This window comes from Rutidosis leptorrhynchoides, chromosome 11, assembly GCF_046630445.1.
Source record: "Rutidosis leptorrhynchoides isolate AG116_Rl617_1_P2 chromosome 11, CSIRO_AGI_Rlap_v1, whole genome shotgun sequence".
Lineage (NCBI taxonomy): Eukaryota > Viridiplantae > Streptophyta > Magnoliopsida > Asterales > Asteraceae > Rutidosis > Rutidosis leptorrhynchoides.
In genome coordinates, this window is record NC_092343.1 from 183,574,969 (window position 1) to 183,596,683 (window position 21,715).

The 21,715-nt window shown below is 35.8% G+C and overlaps 1 protein-coding gene and 1 long non-coding RNA gene across 2 annotated transcripts; both read right to left on the reverse strand.

The window, feature by feature from the left end:
• Nucleotides 1-7,463: 7,463 nt before the first annotated feature.
• LOC139875308 (F-box protein At2g21930-like) lies at nucleotides 7,464-8,220 on the reverse strand. The gene is made up of 2 exons (XM_071862651.1): nucleotides 8,142-8,220; nucleotides 7,464-8,008 (listed from the first exon to the last, which is right to left on the reverse strand). The coding sequence occupies exons 1-2, from the start codon at nucleotides 8,218-8,220 to the stop codon at nucleotides 7,464-7,466; spliced, it is 624 nt and encodes a 207-aa protein (XP_071718752.1).
• Nucleotides 8,221-10,423: 2,203 nt separating this feature from the next.
• LOC139877531 (uncharacterized) lies at nucleotides 10,424-12,683 on the reverse strand. The gene is made up of 3 exons (XR_011768643.1): nucleotides 12,481-12,683; nucleotides 10,898-11,933; nucleotides 10,424-10,753 (listed from the first exon to the last, which is right to left on the reverse strand). It is a non-coding gene; the product is annotated as an uncharacterized lncRNA (long non-coding RNA).
• Between the last annotated feature and the right edge of the window lie 9,032 nt (nucleotides 12,684-21,715).

Here is a 21,715-nt window from a genome sequence, read left to right on the forward strand (position 1 = left end):
GTTTCTGACATTTTAGTTATTCGGGACGCCGTCCAAAACTTCGGGACGCCGTCCAGCAAAGAAGGACGGGACGCCGTCCAAGAATTTGGGACGCCGTCCCATGTGTCTGTCGGGCCAGCTGTGGGATTTCAAGATTTTTAGAGGGGTATGTTGGTCTTTTTACGTGGTGGCCGGTTTTAAGCCACAAATGGGCAAATGTTGAGCTCATTTAACCCTATCTTCACCAACAAAACACTCTCAACCATTTTTAGTGAGAGAGCAAGGGTTTTAGAGAGAGAGAGGTTGATTTGGAGAAGAAGGAGTCGGATTCTCGCAAAAGCTCGGGTTCTAAAGTTGTTCATCTCGCTCCTAGCTACGTTGTGGTGGTATTGGTAAGCTCAAACTCCGAATTTCATTTGTTAAATTTGATATTCAAGTTAGGGTTTTGAGTTAGTTTGTTATGAAACCCTTTTAGATGATGAAATAGGTTTATGGTGACTTGTTGTTCTTGTCACTTGGCGGGTTTTGGGTCGGTTGATGATTTGGCCTTGTTTGGGTTTGATGGTGAGTTTAATCACTAGGTTTAGTGATTATGGAAGTGTTGGAACACTTTTGGGTGTGTTTGGTTGCCTAATTTTGAAATGGGTCAAATTAGGGTTTTGGTGTCAAAATGGGTATGACACGTGTTTAACACTTGTGTTCGGGTTTAATTGGTGTGTTAGGACCATTTTCACTCGTGTTAGTGATTATTGGTTAGTTTTGGGCGCGGTTTGTACTTGGAAGTGCATTTGGGTCGAATTTGCACTAAGTGTCATATGGGTTGGTTTGTAAGTCAACCCTAATCATGTTATTGTATTTGTGATAATGGAATAGGTACTTTCCATTGGCGCGTTGCGGATTATTCAAAAGCATTCATCAAGACGACGAGGTGAGTGTTAATATCCTATGTGCATATGTATGTGTAGGATGGGTGCGGGTCGGGGTGAAGTGTTTCTTGGTTATAGAGCTCACTTCACATATAGGTGGATTTGATGGACTTGTGTATAGGTCCAATTGGCACGGTTGTGCGTTTTGGTTGGCCACCTTTGGCGGGGTACACAATTTGTGTGTACATTATCACACGCGGTATGATGTGGATTATATAACCCCGATGGCGAAGGGTTAATATTGTGATGCGGACTTAGATATAACCCCAATGGCGAAGGGTAGTATTGTGAGTGGAATAATTATACGCATGTGTATATGGCGTATTTATTTGTGAATGTTATGGTATGAACCATCGAGCCGGTAGTGCCATAATGTGTGTGTGTGTGATCGAGTGTGAACCACGAGCCGGTAGCACTATAAAATAATTGATGTGAACCACGAGCCGGTAGCATCGAGTGTGAACCAAGAACCGGTAGCACTATAAAATAATTGATGTGAACCACGAGCCGGTAGCATCGAGTGTGAACCACGAGCTGGTAGCATTATAAAAGAGTATGACTCAATTGCGTATGGTGTGAACCACGAGCCGGTAGCACCATAGCGTTATGGTTAACCTTGGGAGTTTTACGCGTTGTTATATATATATATATTGTATACGTATAATGTTGTATTGACGTGATGTAGCTAACCTTCTGGTTGTAGCTTATTGGCATTGTTCGCAACGTTGTTTGTGAACTTACTATATTGTTGGTGTTGATAGCTTGTGCTTAGTGAACGTACGGTATGCTAGGTTTAGCTTGCCTTATACTTGGATGCTTCGGTATGCGCTATTTGATTATTATTGTGGCGTGTCCATGTTATACATATATATGTATGTAGTATATTTTCACTCACTAAGCGTTAGCTTACCCTCTCGTTGTTTACATTTTTATAGATTGCACGAATGCGGTGGCTCGGGTAAGCGCGGGGACTAGTGGACTTGCGTAGTTGCTTTAGAAGACTTGCTTTTGGATTTGATTAGGATTGGGTAGCGTGTCCCCAATCCCATGCTCGGTCTATGTTTTTGTATAAACTAATGGGTCGAAATAGTCACTTATGGTATTTTGGGTCGATGTGGGCCCGGTGTCGTAAAACTCGGTTTTTATTGTGAAAAACTCTTAGTGTAAACTATTGTAAAATATTGTGAAAGTGTTTTTGTTTAAAAGTGTCGGGAAGCGGGTTTTCGCCCGCGTGAGTTCGAAAAACTGATCAGAATGTTTTAGTACATCTGGACGCCGTCCCAGATGTCTGGACGCCGTCCCAGTCTTAAGAGCTGGACGCCGTCCAAGCTTTTGGACGCCGTCCAGATCAACTGTTTCAGAAATTTTTTTTTGAGGCATGTTTTCGGATGGTTAACGGGTTGGGTCGTTACCGTCGAGTTGTTTGGTGATTGTTGAGATATGTTATCGAGATTTTGTTGGAGATGAATAGTATCCATTCGTTTGGAAGAATTGGGTGAAGTGTGGTTTTCGGATGAGGTGACATTATGGGATTGGACGGGGTTGTGATTAGTTGTTTGGTTGTTCATAATATCCTTTCCTTCAACAAAATTATCACAATCTAGATAGGATTCTTCGTCCGATATTTGATCATCCGATAGACTTTCATCATCCCAATTTGATGAATTGTCAATGTCTCCGTAAAGATTAAACATGAAAAAGTTTTGTACTTCGGTGATGTAAACCATAGATTGGTTGATGTCTCCTGGATTAATAAGAGCTTATCCATTTATCGGGGAGAAATTGTTTGTTTTGACGATAACCGATCCATGTGATAGGTCTTGATTGTTTTCGTTGGTGATCGAACAATTAATCGTTTCAATAACATCTCCCCAATTTTTGGCAATATCTATAAAAGTCGTTTCTAACCAACAAGTAATAGGGACCCCAAATATGTTAATATAGGCAATTCGCCCAGAGGATTTATAAACTTCGGGGTCCCATGGATTAATATCCTCAAGCCATTTCCAAAGAGGGTGTTCCGAATTATTTATCAAATCAAGGGCCGGTTCGGACTCATCAAAAATAAGCATAATATCGTGACCACCCAAGTACTTGATTGTAAATCCACTAAGATTTTCGCTTTCACAAATGTCACTAAAGTATTCTAAATATTCAAGGTCTTTGACTTTGGCAATTACGGATTGACCAAGGATTTGAATAAGTTCGGCGTTAGAGTTTACCTTAATCGAAGGGATGCTATTATTCGTGGCCTGCCGATTGAGAATCACATCTTTGAAATTCCTATCATCAACCCGGGAAAATGAAGTAGTAGGAGCTTTGGTTTCATAATCTGCCCGAGAGGAGTTTTGATTCCCAACATGTTTCTTGTCGGCTAAATCACGAGCTTTATAGACCTTAAGCATTTAGTCACCAACCACGATGAGATTGAGCCTTCTTGCAAGTGATTCTTTGTGGTATTCGGGTACATCAAGAAACCTAACGAATCCGAATTTCCTACTATTTTTTAGTGTCTTCTTTGGTATATATACCTCATGAATGTTCCCATATTTTTTGAATATATCCCAAAAATCAAAGGAACGCCAATTTTCAGGGAAATTGTGAAAGAGGTAGGAGGTTATCCTAGATTTGTCGATCGGCTCAGGGTTAGGTTTGGTTCTAGGGTTAGTCGAGGCATGATTAGGATTGCCAAAACGTTTTATAAGGTTGATGGATGTTTCACGATGTTTAAAATTGTTGTAGATCTGATGGAACGATGAGTTAAGTCTAGATGCATTAGAATTAGGGTTGTGAGGGTGACGGCTGTGATGATGCTTATGGACTTGCTGATTATGGGAATTAGGGTTAGGGTTCTTAGGAGAAGAATGTTGCTTATTATGATCTACCTTTACCCAGATACCTTCATTGATAGGTCTGTATGAGATATTGTTGTTATCAGGGAAGAAAACGGTTTTCGGATGTGACTGAGTATTCTGAGATTTAGGGGTGAATGGAGATACATGGATCTGATACATATTTAATATGGAGAAGAAGATGCAAAACACAAAAGAAAAATAAAATAGAAACAAAGATATGAAGAAACAAAGAGATGCAGGTTACCGGAATAAAGTTACCGGCGATGGAGATGAAGAGGCAACGAGAGCGTCGAGAGCATTTTTTTCACATTTATTGATATTGATATTGATCTCTTTTAAACTATGGTTCTGTCTACAGCTCTTATGTTGTTTCAGTGTGGCAAGGTTTTAAGTCTTGTGCACTCTTTTGTAACTTTGCATCATCATCTTTTGTAACTTTGCATCAAACTACCATAAATTATGAATTTTGAGCTTAACAAGCTTATGTGGTCATGTGTACTTTAATCGCTTAAAGATGGTCAATTTATTGCATGGACTCTGCTCACCGCCTTCCGTAGCCTTCCCTTGGCTATCATCAGACTCTGCTAAAATCACTAACAGAAACAAATTAGCATTTTGAACAAGTATAACAGTTATAAACAGAGATATGTGCATTATCAAGAACGAGCAGAATGGACATACTTTTTCTGCGTTTTTGCTTTTGGCTCCCCTCTGTATTCTTCGCCCTCTTAGAGCCTATGCTCTTCTTCCTTGTCTTTTGGGTTGGAGGAGGAGTGGGGTTTGTTTCACCTGTGATGTGAACTGAACCTGATGTCTGCTGCTCGGCGGTGGTGGTGTCATCCGATGTCCGTTCAGTGTCTGTCTGTTCAGACTCAGATGCACTATCAGAACTACTGACAATGATTTCTTCCCCCTTTTCAGCAGCAGCAGCATCAGCAGCAGCTTTAGCCTCAGCTGCAACTCTCTCTGCCTCTAGCTCTTCAGCAGTTTTGTCACGAGCAGTGACCTCCACTTCATCATCAAGATCGACGGATAAAAGAGAAGAACGAACCTGCATCACGGAGTTGGCTGCAAAAAATTAAACATAGACAGCAATATAAGCAAACATGACAAACAATAGACACGCATTTATATATATAATAGGATGATCATATCACATCTTACCCTGGTTCTTCTCACGGAGTACTGGCACAGAAGTGCTAGGCCATTCTTGACTCACTCTGCACAGCACAAGAATTCCCTCATACCTCTCGTATGATCTGGGCGGAAGGCGGAGCTCTTTCAAACTATTTACTATCCGCTGCTCTGCGGCAGAAATCTTAACACCCTTTCCCACACCAGCATCAATAGCACCCCATTCCTGGATAACGGAGTAATCCTCCGGAATAACAGTCTCATCAACAAAGAAAAATGGACTTTTTCAGTCCTTCAAATTTGAAACTCTGTTTGTACCAAAAAAATGAGTATTTCGTTTACTATCAATAGTAAGCCAGCAGTCACTAATTGTGCGAATTCTAAACAAAGAGATAAAAGCTTTAATGTGAGGCTTAATATTAGTAGCATTGCAGTACATTTCAAAAAGGATGATTTTTTGAAGGCCATGGGGATGCATTTGACTAAGGCAGGCCTTATAATATCTAAGAAGGCGAAGGAGAAAGTTAGTAAGGGGAACACGGAGGTTGCCGTGGGTAATTTGTAAGGCGTATAAAGTAATTTTTCTGTCAGGAGGGTTGTCAGCAGTTTGTTTGTTGGTAGGAAGAACATGGTTGTATTGATTAAGATGGCAGAAGACAATCTTTAAACCGTCTAAGTATTCACTTGTCAGTGATGAAGCCATCGTGCTAACTTCTGGAATGTTAGCAGTATTTGACGAAGAAGGCTTTGCGTGTTCTTGGCCAGTACTCGGAGTAGAAGCCATGATAGTACAGTAAAAAGATATCAACAAGAAGAAAATAGCAGAAGGATGAAGTATAACTGACCTTGGAAGATGCTAAACCTTAAAAAGTTGAAAATTGAAGAATGCGATGAAGATTTGGGGAGAAATGTGCTTTTCAGATCTTGGCAAAGGTAAAAAAGTGAAGGTAAAAGGGTTATGACGGCTTATATAGGAGTTCATCGATGCAATTTTTATGGCCATGATTGAGATACGTGTACGGGCGAGTTTAAACGTGGGGTACGAAATAACACTTTTTACAGCTGGAGGCGCGTGGAGGATCTCAACCGTACAAAATTAATCATAACAGCGTCAGTAAAATTCGTCTGCATTTAATGCCTGTAATGTTTTTTCCGATGCAAATGGGCAATGAGCAGGCTAGTTTGGCATGCATTATCAAAAGTTTAATAACTTAAACATTTTTCAAATGCTTAAGTCATTAAACTGGGGGACTTAATGGTGTATCCTATCGTATACACGCATAAAAGTCGTAATGGTTGCATAAAAGTAACATCAGGAAGGCTGGAAACAACAGTTTTGTGGAGTTATCCGTCCAGCGTTCTCCGCTGTACAGGCTGCTCCGTCATGCGTAAGCCCTGATGGCCGCCTAGCGCGTAAGCCCTGGCCGGAGAACGCCACCTTTAGCGTAAATTTCGGATCACAAGTAACAGAACGTATAATCATCTGACACGTGTTCCCGAGCAATCTGGTGGATCTGACACTATAAATAGACCCCTTGGGTCGTCATTTTACAGGGTTCAGACATTCTGACAAATTCGAGAGCTGTGACTTCACTTCTCTCTCTCTCTAGCACTTTCTCTCACTAGAAGTCATCCGGCTAGCACTTTACGCTCTACGGACGACAGATTGATTAAGCCACCCCACAAGTTTCTACACTTGTGAACCGGGTCTGCATGGATTATTTCCCAAGGGTAAACATCAATCGGCAACACTCCGCCCTCCTAAAGCTAGATTACTTCTAGTATTGTGTTGACATACTAAGTCTTACCTCATAAGAAAATAGGTGTTAACATACTACATCATAGCCTAAGATAAGCAAGATGAGAAGTTGAGGGGGTTATTACATTATATAACTACAGTCTGTGTCCTATATTATCTTTATAGTAGTGGATATCCATACGACCATACAAGAAATGAAGTGACCTATATACTCGTAGGCTTGTAAAACAGATCAATTTCACAGCTTTATTCAAAACGATATACCAAAAACATATGAACTTTACTGTGAGCAAGACAATGGTGTTTAGTGTTCACGCAAATGTCAGATTCATCGTTATCAATTGAAATTAGATAACCTTGATCTTATAGTAGAGTACACAAGCATCAATGTATATATGATGCACCAAGCTTTATTATAACCTAAACTAACATCAATAAATGATAGAATCTGACTGATGAAGTAAAGCTAGCGTCTCTGTGTAGGAGGTCACGGTGTATGACGTCGATCTATCATTGAATCCCTCAAGATATTTGACTTGTCCTGAGCAAGGTTCATATATTTCAACAAAGTGTTGACCATAAAAATCTAACACTTCCATAACAAGTTCACCGTTCTTACTGAACTCAAGTACGAGATTAATAATCGCACTATCAGCCTTAACGGTGTAAAGTTTTGTACATGATTTCAAAACATCGTGATTAATCTTCCAAACAGCACGAACTGGTTCTCCAGCCTTCATGTAGCTTTCAATCACAACAAGAGAATCCATCAGTTTCGAGAAGGACAAATCTCCGGTGGAAGATACTAAACTATTTGATAGAAAACACTTCACCAAATTTTTCACTTTTCAAATCAAACGAAATAATCCGATGATGTGTATTTTCACTATCCACAGCAATCCTATCATAACCAAGCCAATAAATAACCCCGTTTATAAAAACTTGGCTCCAGAACAATTCAACCAGTTTAAAAGGTGTAATGATAGATATACTTCTCCAAGCCCCTACACTTAAAGTAAACACCTCAACTTCCCAAAAATCACAATTTATAGTTTCAGTTCCAAAGATTGTATTATGTGTAATCTTAACAAGCTTAGGATCACTAGTATTTGGACAAACTCCAAAACCAATAACAATACGTCTGTGTAACACTTTTGTAATAACAATACCAACAGATTTCCTGATTGTAGGATTCCACAACACAACCATGTCTGTTCCATAGTCTATATCTTTATAGAAACGGTAAAAACATACTATTCCATGAGATGAACCGACTTTTGATGCGTGATGAAGTCGCTTAAGAATTACAGGAACAGTAGGGCAAAACTTTTGTTGTGGAATACTATCATCATCATCTAAAAACGAAACATATTTTACCACTGAACGTAATACATACCTTACGAGTAGATGATGCGGTGGATTATCGCGCAGGCAGTTGTCATGAATAAATGTGTGGCTGTCGATTAGTGATTTCCATGGTTTAGATACGGATGAGTCTAATCAGTGATTTGATTGGAAGCTTTTTGATGATCTCCGTTTGTATGTCGAATGGTACAAGATCAGACATACTGATTTGGATTTTGGATTTGGGAATGCTTATTACTCCGTATTAGGGTTTTAAACATAAAGTTTAATCTGAGTGCCAAACTGATATTGGATATAGAAGTTGAAATTTTGCGTACATCAGAATGTCCCATTACAAGTAAAATGGTGACGTATGGGATAAAATTTGGGCTTTTTAAGTCTTTGTAATCCAAATAAGAGATCAAGCGGAGTTTTAGATGACAAGCTTTAATCTTGTCTTTTTTTCATTCTTTTACTAGCTTAAGACCCGCGAATTCGCGGAATTTTTTTAAGGACGAATCAAAAGTTGAATTGTCAGAATAATTATATTTTATATATTATTTATTAGATTGTTTTGAAACCAAAATAGTTTGCGTAGTAATGTTGATTGTAACCTGAAAAAAACAAATAACACAATTGAAAACACTAATGAAGGTTTACGTTGTAGCTAACATTTTGGTCGAGTTTGACACATATTACTCCATGATTGTAATCTCTTAACATGATGAATTGTATAGAGTTGAAATGCTAGTTGTTTTATTATGAGTATCCTCTGAAATTCCCTCAAGGCAAAAGCGCATAATCTATCTGCCCGTAAAATTAAATAAATAGCATTAGAACATTCTAAAACATATATAAACATGTGTGTAAAAAAAAAAAGAATAGATGAAAAATACAGCAGATGCCAAAATGAAAATTTACATACTACATAGCACCAAAAATGGAAGCTATTACAACTACTTCACATACAAATGGAACTTATAAATATGTCATATCCTCAAGTAATGATGTTAGTATGGAAGCATGAGCTATCTGTAAAAGATGGTCCAAATTAGTTTGAGGAACACCAATGATTCAAGAGATTGATGAAAATTACACGTCCACCACGTGAAGTAACAAGGAACTACGTGAAGTTATAAAGAACTCTACAGATAGTACCAATCACTTAATAACTAATACAATTGAAGTATAGTTGTATTGCAATTTGTAAACAATCTCAAGATATCCTCGTGGTTGGGGCCTATGTATCCTCACAAGAGGTCTAAGTAAGCCTCGCAAGAAGCATATCTTGGCCAGAAAGGGTCAAAAACGGTCACGGGATAACTTGGTTAGGCCGCATATATCTGAGTATACTACCTTCCCCGAGTAGCATACACATGGAAAACTTTATCTGTGTACCCATTTATATTGTGCATTGCACTGAGTTTACCCTAACTATGAATGACAAGCAAATTGAATAAACTTTTATTGCATCCGGGAGCTTGTTTTCTGAAAATTCGTATACACTACAATCGGCGACGGAGCTTCATTAGGGCAGAAGGGGGCCATGGTCCCCCCAAAATATTTTCTTCTTAGTAGTAGTTACTTGTTTACTTTAATTTTAGGGATTAATATATGAGACAAGTTGTAATCTCGGCCCCTAAATAAAAGTTAGGACACGGATCATCAGTTTTTTAATTATAAACTTATTGGGCTTCTGACCATTTCCCATAATTCGCATATGTTATCCAATTTTAACTTACATGGTCAATAAAAACATGTTTTATTTATTAAATTGTATATCGTTAAATGTCTGTATTAAAGAGTATTTACTATTTACTATAAGAGACACTACATGTTTTGCTTGAATTTTTTGGCCCCCTCAACCTTACTATTCAAGCTCCGTCACTGACTACAATAACGAAGTCGGCACATGCCATCATAAGGTCAATCACACTAACACTGCCATTAGGTCTCTATGCACCATTTTATATCACAAGATACAAACAGACTTTGAAACTATTGTCGTTAAAATAAGAGACTTCAATACAGTTGAATCAATATATCTAACATATACCAACGAGCAGTAGCTCAGTTGGTACCCGTTGCTAATGATCCCTGGGCCCACAGGAATATGCCCTAATGCAATAAATGGGTGCAGGTTCGATTCTTCAGCCTGCAAGTTCCTTGTGGCTATTAGGGGGAGGTATTTTACAAGGCATACTTAGCCCTTACGGGGTGGGCGGTATGGGTGCCAAAGGCACACGGGGTCAGGGTTTCTCCGCCAGTCCAAACCTTTTTTTGCAATATATCTAACATATTTCATATTAAATCCATACAACTCACCTTAATTGTATGGGCTTTAGATACACTTCATGTAAGATATGATGCATAAAACTGGTCTACTTTTTGAGAACTGAGACCTCTGAAATTCAAGCAAATCCTATTGAGCAATTTCATCAAGCACGAGCAAGTCAACCGTCTATTTCGAAATTTATAAATTGAACTTAGAATCACTTACATTGTGACTTACTTATATCACTTGTCATAATAAACAGCTACAATAAAAGTCCTAAGACGCCCGATGAAAAGCGTACCCATTGGTTAGGAGAGACTTATGGTCTACCATATCGTGAATTACCTTCGTGCATAGTATCCTAGGCTGCTAAAATCACAACCGTCACGATTTGCGTCCCAAGACCTCTCCTTAACAGGAGTTCCTCTATGCCAATCCCATTTATCATGCTCATAAAGGTCAAAATTTCAAAAATTACCTCCTGCAATAAACATCAGTATTTCATAAGCTACCACTTAATGCGCATACTTGCATACAACAACTATCCAATTATATTAAACCATATAGAGATTCACGAATTTAGAAAACAATAATAATCAAAGATAAAGGTTGGGGTATCACTCACCATGAACTGGGGACCCACTTATCATCCATATACTAACATCCATATTTCTACAATAGTGATATCAAAGCTTGATTAGTTTATTCATTTTTTGAAATAAAGACACATATAGTAGTACATTTATGTAACCTTTATTATGAATGGAAAATATCAACTTACATTTTTGGACACTCTCTAACTATACAGCATCCCATATTCTTCTAGTGATGGACCAGTGTAACGTTTTGAATTCGACTTCAAATTTACGTACGTCATTTCAAGTTTGTTATACTAATATACTAAAATAGTCAAAACAAGTTTGTTATGTTCTTATAAGAGTAATACTTGGGTTTCAGTGCAGACCCATTTTGCCATGTTAGATAAAGGTTCATTCAAGAATACATCCCTCTCCTATACCAAATTAGTCAAAAACTTCAAGTTGTTACCTCGGCATTTAAATACTTAAATACCCAGAATACTAAGCAGAATGGGCTATAAACACAATTAAAACCCATAGTAAATCAAACATCCACGAGTAATACACCATCCGAGTAATACACAGAACCAATTTAACTGCTAAATTTGTCAACATCCTCAAACCCATGCAAACACAAAATATAAGTGTATTACCAAAAATAAATATATCTGGAATTGACAAGCAAGAAGAACATAAACATCCAAAACTATTTATAGCATGAGTAATATTATGTTAACTTCATCTCCCCATTTACACTCCACATTAGGAAAATTATATCATAACTATATCGTTCAATTTAAATCAAACTAAAATCAACAATAAAGAATCCTCAATTACTTACCATGCTCAATTAGTTATCTAGGTGATAGGTTTCGATGTCAGAACTCCCATAAGCCATAACTAAATCTTCCACTTACAATTAGTACCTGAATAATTGTGTTGAATCCTTCTCAAACAATGCAAAAACTCCCATTTTTTGTGACTGAATTTTCTTATTTCCTCGAACGCATTACTTGATCTTTATATCTTATGTGCAAGAATGTCAATGAATCCTTGGTACTTATAAGAGTGCATTAGTAGCTGCTGCATACAGAAATAAAAAATAGCAATCCAACTCAAAAAAACTTACACGCTAAACTATACCTCAATCGTAGCTATTATCGATATATTTTCGTTAAAACTTATGATTTAAATCGTTAACACAATAAATTTTAAATCATTAATGCAATGATTTTCAGAAAGTATAAAAGTTTAAATTAGCTCGTCACAACGAATATTCGATCTTATCAAATACCGATTCATCTGAAGCAGGTTCTGTAAACGCAGGTAAACAAACAAAAGCAGGAGCCCATGCCAATTAATCAAAATCAGGTTCTGTACATTACTTTCCAAGTATTCTTATGCAAACCAGGTTATGTAATCAAAAGCAACGAAACACCTAAAAAATAAAATTACTTATAACGATTCGATTGCTCAGATTTTAAATCTTGAGATTCAACGGCAATCACTGACCATAGCAGGGGCTCATGCCGGAGTATGAAAAATACAAGCTTTGAGTTCTAATTCTATTCTAATTAAAATAAAATCCTAATCAATATCCCTATTTTAATTGAGATTGTTAAATACTTACCTTGATTTCCTAATTCAGGGCTATGAAGACGTCGTCAACAATAATGTAGTGGTCAGTGAACACTTCATATAGATCGAAGGATTGACTATCGGATTGTATATATACCTCTTGAAAAAACCTCCATTTATTGATTTTAGGATGCAATCAAGTATCATCTTGAGAGAAACCTAGGGTTTTTTTTTGGTGTGAAAATGGTGGATGATCGTGAATTAGGGATTGTCTATCCCGTGTGTTTTCTAATTTGAGGGGTAATTTGGTATTTTTTGATGTATTGGTATTGATTATGAGTCATCAAAATTAAGGGTTATGATTAATTAGTAGTTAACTAATGAATGGTTAGGATTAAAAGTTATAGATTTATATGACCTATTTTTGTGTTTATTTCAATATATAGTATAGATATAGATATAGATATAGATTTTTGTAATTATATTATATATATTATATTATTATTATATGTGGTAGGATCAAGAGGGAAGTAATCAATCGGGGGGAAGCGGGGGAAGCAAATGTTTTTTTTCTTTTTTGAAAAAACTTTGTTCACGAATATTATAGATTGGATGAAAATATGAACATTTAATAAAGACACTTTGTGATAAATGTTTTTATTTTGGTGGAAAAACGCTCGAAAAAGTAATATATAACAATTATCATGTTTTTTGAGCGTATGTTGAGGTTTTAGATATTAGGGTTTAGATATTATGGTTTAGATATTAGGGTTTAGGGTTTAGATTTAGGGTTTAGATTTAGAATTTAGATTGAGTTTTTAACACGAACGGTTTAGAGTTTAGGGTTTAGGGTATGGTGTTTTGGGTTTATGGAATAAACCCAAAACACTAAACCCTAAACTCTAAATCGGGCTAAATTTTACTTCACAAAACATGAAGAAAAAAAATGTTAACATTCTTCACGAACAATATTATCTTGAATGTTATTTTTGTTGATCGTTTTTCCGCCAAAATAATAACATTCATCACGAAGTGTCTTTTTTAAATGTTCATATTTTCATCCAATCTATAATGTTCGTGAACAAAGTTTTTTCAAAAAATGAAAAAAATTTTTTGCTTCCCCCCGCTTTCACCGATTGGTTACTTCCCCATTGATCCTGCCCCATTATTATATTATATTATATTATTTTATTTTTTTACTTTTGCTTATTCTTATTTTATTTCTTGGCGTGCCTTTGTGAACTCACAAGAATCTGATATTAAAATGAAAAATAGCTCGAAAAAGTAATATAAGTTACACAGTTTCACAATAAAAGTACTCCTTAATATGAATTTTGCTGATACCTGAAAAAGACTCTATACTTTAATTTGAAACAAAAAATGACTAGATTTCAAAAAGTATAAAATTGGGGTAATATTGTCTGACGCATTGACGATCGTTAATTTCGTTAAGCACTCACATGTGCTTGACATGTGAGACTATAATTGTCCTTTCAGTTTTCTTCTTTACAAATTTATCTTGTTCAATTGTCAAGCTTTTTTCCATAAAATAAATCTCTTTGAAACCCTAATCAAACCCTAACATCTAACCAAATCCATATCCAAAATCATATACAATCTTCATTACCTTCGATTGCGTCGGTCGTCGGGATATATAACCCAAAATACATACAAGTTGTAACGACCCTGGTTTTTCCAACGTTTAATTATTAATAATTTATTATTAATGCTTGCGTTTTAATAAACGTGTTCTTATACGTGTTACTTATTACCGTATTTAACTTTACATGCCCGCTTTGTCTTTGTGACACACGTACATTTCACGAATAATATTTTTGAATATTATTTACATTCATGATTAGTTATTATTAATCATTTTAATTAACTAAGGTTACTAGTTAGTTACTTGGGCTTTGTTATTTAATTTGCTACTTATTTAGACTTGGGCTTTTATTAATGTACATGAACTTGGAAGCCCACCCTACTTCTCTTAATGGATTAATTAGGAGCCCAACATTATGCTAATGACTTGCTAAGGACTTAACTTAGATTAATTAGTGAAGGAATCTAGTTACATGCACACTTACACCACTTTCCCATACCAATTTGCTTTAATACCATTTCAAGCTAACACCATTCTCCCATGTTGGAAAGTAGATTTTGACCCTTCCCTTTGTGTTGATAAAACCGTCCACTTTAGGTGGTGATGGGGAGTTCCATTTCAAACTTTTCTTTGTTACTTATTACTTGTATTTCCTCACATTTACACACACACAAAAATACTTACAACTTTCTCTCATTTTTTTCTCTCAAGACTTGTAAGTAACAAACTTCATACTTCTTTCTTTTTCTTTATTAAAACCGAAATATATCAACAAGAATATCATCATTCTTACTTGTTAATTACTTGATCTTTGTTTGTTGATTACTTACTTGTTGTTTGTTGTTGTTAAGAATCAAACTTTCTAGTTTGTTCTTCATATTATCTTGTTCATTCAAGAACATACAAGAACCAAGGAGAATCAAGTTTATACTTTGATTCTTCCATTAAACTTGTTAAAGAAAGTTCATGAGTTGTAAAAACCATACTTGTGTTCATGTTTGTAAACTTAAGGTTTACTTTCTTAAAGATCAAAGCCTTGGCTTGAATCTTTAAAGTATGAACAACCATGAACTTGTCACTTGCAAATTTAACTTATTTCTTCCTTTTGTACATGCTTTAAATTCGTGATTATTGTTAAGCTTGGTCAAGTGTTACTAGTTAATCTTGATCTCATTTGTCTTGAACTAAAGTTAACTTTATAAGTTCAAGAACATGGAAGTATAACTTTCTAGTTATAACTTCATATACTTATGTTGGATCTAAGTTTATATAACTTATGGTCTTCTAAATTATTTGTAAACAAGAGCTTACAAGCTTACATACATTTTTTCAAGTTGAGAATCTAAGTTTCATAACTTATGGTTTCATTAAAGTGTAGATCCAAGTTTTGTAACTTAGGATTTAACTTAAGAACACTAGATCTAGACTTTCTAGTCTAGGATCTTTAAGATCTAACTAAGAACTAAGTTCTACAACTTAAGATCTTGATTATTTAGTTTACTTTCAAGTTTGTAGCTTAATATTACTTTTGTAACTCATGTATGTGTCGGATCTAAGATCTTGATGTAACTTTGGTTCATCAAACTACATACAACTCTTAAGTGAGTTGTGCAACTTATATTACACTTGCACTAGTGTTATGATGGTCAAACCTTGGTTAAGATGATACAAACCCATCAACGAGGTGTACACTTCAGGCTTTACGCATCAAGGATGAGAACCGTGATGCGCATCAAGCACCAAGAACCCACCAGAACACATTTCTTACTATTTCGGGAACTGATCAGACTACCTTGGCTACTGGAATGTTGATTTTCAGTTATTTCAGTTCGATTAGATGATTTTCTATTTAGACCTCGTCTTAATCCGAGTTACGGTTTAGGATCTATGGCCTGCCGAAAATCACTACACCCTATTAACGTTGTGCTGAAATTTCTGACCTACTCGCACTTAAACCGTCACCACGGTCAAACGAAGACGAGTTTGGTTATTTAAATTGGTCAGCCTCTAGGGGACTCATATATGGAGCCATGGCCACTGGCCTCACCTTATTTCAGTTTGTATAGAGGTTATAGCGGCTGAACGAAGTCAGCCTTTGTTTTAAACTCTTTTCTTGAACGAAACTTACTTTACACTTTTTGTTTAATAATGGATGATGATGATACTTAAGACCTAATTTACATACATTTAAACCTTTGGGAACAATTTACTAACTTAGTAACTTTTGACTTAGGTTGAGGACCTTTCGGACCAACCACTTGCTTACTATTCCCGCGTATCGACTTTTACTACTTTTCACTGTGAGTTATAGCATCCCTTTTTACTTTAACTATTTTGGGAACTGAGAATACATGCGCATTTTATGTTTTACATACTAGGCACGAGTACTTAAACTTTATATATGTGTGGGTTATAAAACGGCATAAACTTTCCCCTTAGCTCGGTAACGTTTAGTCATTGGTCTTTGAACCGGTGAACGCGAATCTTAGATATGGATCCATAGGGTTTGACATCCCCACTCGGGCTAGTAGCGCTAGCATTTAACGGGTGTTTAATACTTCGTAAACTTACGCACTCGCCAAGTGTACTTTTAGGGGGTGTTATTTACGTTAAGTTAGTTACCAAGTGCCCACGGTTATACATATACTTTTCATACTGTTTTGAAATGCTGTTGAAGCATTGAAATCTCGTGGCCAACATTACATTACTGTTATACTTAAACTATAGCTCACCAACCTTTGTGTTGACGTTTTTAAGCATGTTTTTCTCAGGTGCTTAAGGTTTGCTTGCTTCCGCTGTACTAGTCATGCTTTGTAGACACCCGCTGCGCTTATTAGAGATGTCACCGCATGAAACGTTTATTTTGCATTCAAACTATATTAATTTTGAAATGATGTATTTGTAACGACCTATGGGTCACGTACTATTATTGCTTGATATTCGTAGAAGCATACTTTTGGTTGTTAAACATTCGATGTTGGTTAAGACATCACCTTTTATTATGAATGTAAACTTATTTTGAAACAGCATATAGTATTTGACCTTGTAATGATCCTGTTGTTGATGGTTCGTACACGATGGTTTTGTACGAGGCATCACATTTGGTATCAGAGCCTTGGTTGTAGGGAATTTGGTTGCATTAGTGAGTCTAGACCGGACCGAGTAGGATTCACTAATAGGACTAATCTACAACTTGTTAGTTTACTTGTTTCTGCGGAACTTGCTGCATGCTGCTGCTTACTTTTACTGCTATATGTCGTATGCTACTACATGATTTCACTACTGCATGCTATTATCTGCTTTTGATTGCATGATACTTGTCGTTATTTCCATGTTATTTACTGCTATACATGATCTAGACTGTCGTAGTTACTTTTCCTAATACATGCTTGCTTTATGACTTACTGACATGGAAAAATTTATTTTTCCTTGTCCAGATGTCGGATATTCCACTTGTCATCATTTTGGAGAGCAGTTCAGACTCGTCTGCCACCTCGCCTGCCATTGTTGCCGATTCTCATATCCTGTCGTCGATACCCTCCAGTGACTCAGGCGCTTCGTCCTCCGGAGCCAGTAGCCATGCACCCGGCCCAGTGATCACCTCAGACGGAGCCGAGGACCTACAGGAGATTCCAGCTCCACTTGTCCCAGGACCCTCGGAGACACAGCACCATTCCAGTGGTGCTGTGATTCCCGCGGAACTTGAAATGTTCCGTTCTTATTGATTAAAAACGTTCCATATTAATTGATTTCGTTGCGAGGTTTTGACCTCTATATGAGACGTTTTTCAAAGACTGCATTCATTTTTAAAACAAACCATAACCTTTATTTCATAAATAAAGGTTTAAAAAGCTTTACGTAGATTATCAAATAATGATAATCTAAAATATCCTGTTTACACACGACCATTACATAATGGTTTACAATACAAATATGTTACATCGAAATCAGTTTCTTGAATGCAGTTTTTACACAATATCATACAAACATGGACTCCAAATCTTGTCCTTATTTTAGTATGCAACAGCGGAAGCTCTTAATATTCACCTGAGAATAAACATGCTTTAAACGTCAACAAAAATGTTGGTGAGTTATAGGTTTAACCTATATATATCAAATCGTAACAATAGACCACAAGATTTCATATTTCAATACACATCCCATACATAGAGATAAAAATCATTCATATGGTGAACACCTGGTAACCGACATTAACAAGATGCATATATAAGAATATCCCCATCATTCCGGGATCCTCCATCGGACATGATATAAATTTCGAAGTACTAAAGCATCCAGTACTTTGGATGGGGCTTGTTGGGCCCGATAGATCTATCTTTAGAGTTCGCGTCAATTAGGGTGTCTGTTCCCTAATTCTTAGATTACCAGACTTAATAAAAAGGGGCATATTCGATTTCGATAATTCAACCATAGAATGTAGTTTCACTTACTTGTGTCTATTTTGTAAATCATTTATAAAACCTGCATGTATTCTCATCCCAAAAATATTAGATTTTAAAAGTGGGACTATAACTCACTTTCACAGATTTTTACTTTATCGAGAAGTATGACTTGGCCACTGGTTGATTCACGAACCTATAACAATATATACATATATATCAAAGTATGTTTAAAATATATTTACAACACTTTTAATATATTTTGATGTTTTAAGTTTATTAAGTCAGCTGTCCTCGTTAGTAACCTACAACTAGTTGTCCACAGTTAAATGTACAGAAATAAATCGATAAATATTATCTTAAATCAATCCACGACCCAGTGTATACGTATCTCAGTATTGATCACAACTCAAACTATATATATTTTGGAATCAACCTCAACCCTGTATAGCTAACTCCAACATTCACATATAGAGTGCCTATGGTTGTTCCGAAATATATATAGATGTGTCGACATGATAGGTCGAAACATTGTATACGTGTCTATGGTATCTCAAGATTACATAATATACAATACAAGTTGATTAAGTTATGGTTGGAATAGATTTGTTACCAATTTTCACGTAGCTAAAATGAGAAAAATTATCCAATCTTGTTTTACCCATAACTTCTTCATTTTAAATCCGTTTTGAGTGAATCAAATTGCTATGGTTTCATATTGAACTCTATTTTATGAATCTAAACAGAAAAAGTATAGGTTTATAGTCAGAAAAATAAGTTACAAGTCGTTTTTGTAAAGGTAGTCATTTCAGTCGAAAGAGCGACGTCTAGATGACCATTTTAGAAAACATACTTCCACTTTGAGTTTAACCATAATTTTTTGATATAGTTTCATGTTCATAATAAAAATCATTTTATCAGAATAACAACTTTTAAATCAAAGTTTATCATAATTTTTAATTAACTAACCCAAAACAGCCCGCGGTGTTACTACGACGGCGTAAATCCGGTTTTACGGTGTTTTTCGTGTTTCCAGGTTTTAAATCATTAAGTTAGCATATCATATAGATATAGAACATGTGTTTAGTTAATTTTAAAAGTCAAGTTAGAAGGATTAACTTTTGTTTGCGAACAAGTTTAGAATTAACTAAACTATGTTCTAGTGATTACGAGTTTAAACCTTCGAATAAGATAGTTTTATATATATGAATCGAATGATGTTATGAACATCATTACTACCTCAAGTTTAGTAGGTAAACCTACTGGAAGTGACAAGAAATGATGTAGCTTCAAAGGATCTTGGATGGCTTGAAAGTTCTTGAAGTAGGATCATGACACAAAAACAAGTTCAAGTAAGATTTTTACTCGAATTAAGATAGTTTATAGTTATAGAAATTGAATCAAAGTTTGAATATGAATATTACCTTGAATAAGAAAGATAACCTACTATATATAACAAAGGTTTCTTGATCTTAGATGATTACTTGGAATGGATTAGAAAGCTTGGAAGTAAATTAGTAAACTTGAAGGGATTTTTGAAGTGTTCTTGAAGTGTTCTTCCTATGATGATTATAGCTTGATTCTAGAAGTAATTTTTGATGAAGATGATGATTAACTACTGGAAAAATACGTTCATAATAGTGTGTGTGTGTTGAGAGAGAATTAGAAAGAGAATTGGAAGTGAAATGGAGTGAATGATGAGTGGTAATTGGTGAGTGGTGAGTAGGGTTAAAAGGAGTTCTAGTTAGTTGACTAGCTCATGATAGAAGTTAAAATTGATTAGTCATACATGACATAATCAAGAGTGGAATCCCATGCTAGTTCCTATTGTTATATACCCATAGTAAGTACGTTTTGAAGCTGTGTATAATACGGGTAAGAATACGACTATAATTCTTGATGAAAGAAAAGAATGGGAAAGTAACTGTAACCATTTTCGTTAAGTATGAGTGTTTTGATATATGTCTTGAAGTCTTCCAAAAGTATTTTAATACATCTAAATACACTACATGTATATACATTTTAACTGAGTCGTTAAGTCATCGTTAGTCGTTACATGTAAGTGTTGTTTTGAAACCTTTAAGTTAACGATCTCAATTAATGTTGTTAACCCATTGTTTATTATATCTAATGAGATGTTAAATTATTATATTATCATGATATTATGATATATTAATATATCTTAATATGATATATATACATTTAAATGTCGTTACAACGATAATCGTTACATACATGTCTCGTTTCGAAATCCTTAAGTTAGTAGTCTTGTTTATATGTATATAACTCATTGTTAATATACTTATGGAGATACTTACTTATCATAATCTCATGTTAACCATATGTATATCCATATATATATCGTCATGTCGTTTTTACAAGTTTTAACGTTCGTGAATCGCCGGTCAACTTGGGTGGTCAATTGTCTATATGAAACATATTTCAATTAATCAAGTCTTAACAAGTTTGATTGCTTAACATGTTGGAAACATTTAATCATGTAAATATCAATATCAATTAATATATATAAACATGGAAAAGTTCGGGTCACTACAGTACCTACCCGTTAAATAAATTTCGTCCCGAAATTTTAAACTGTTGAAGGTGTTGACGAATCTTCTGGAAATAGATGCGGGTATTTCTTCTTCATCTGATCTTCACGCTCCCAGGTGAACTCGGGTCCTCTACAAGCATTCCATCGAACCTTAACAATTGGTATCTTGTTTTGCTTAAGTCTTTTAACCTCACGATCCATTATTTCGACGGGTTCTTCAATGAATTGGAGTTTTTGGCTGATTTAGATTTCATCTAACGGAATAGTGAGATCTTCTTTAGCAAAACATTTCTTCAAATTCGAGACGTGGAAAGTGTTATGTACAGCCGCGAGTTGTTGAGGTAACTCAAGTCGGTAAGCTACTGGTCCGACACGATCAATAATCTTGAATGGTCCAATATTCCTTGGATTTAATTTCCCTCGTTTACCAAATCGAACAACGCCTTTCCAAGGTGCAACTTTAAGCATGACCATCTCTCCAATTTCAAATTCTATATCTTTTCTTTTAATGTCAGCGTAGCTCTTTTGTCGACTTTGGGCGGTTTTCAACCGTTGTTGAATTTGGATGATCTTCTCGGTAGTTTCTTGTATAATCTCCGAACCCATAATCTGTCTATCCCCCACTTCATTCCAACAAATCGGAGACCTGCACTTTCTACCATAAAGTGCTTCAAACGGCGCCATCTCAATGCTTGAATGGTAGCTGTTGTTGTAGGAAAATTCTGCTAAT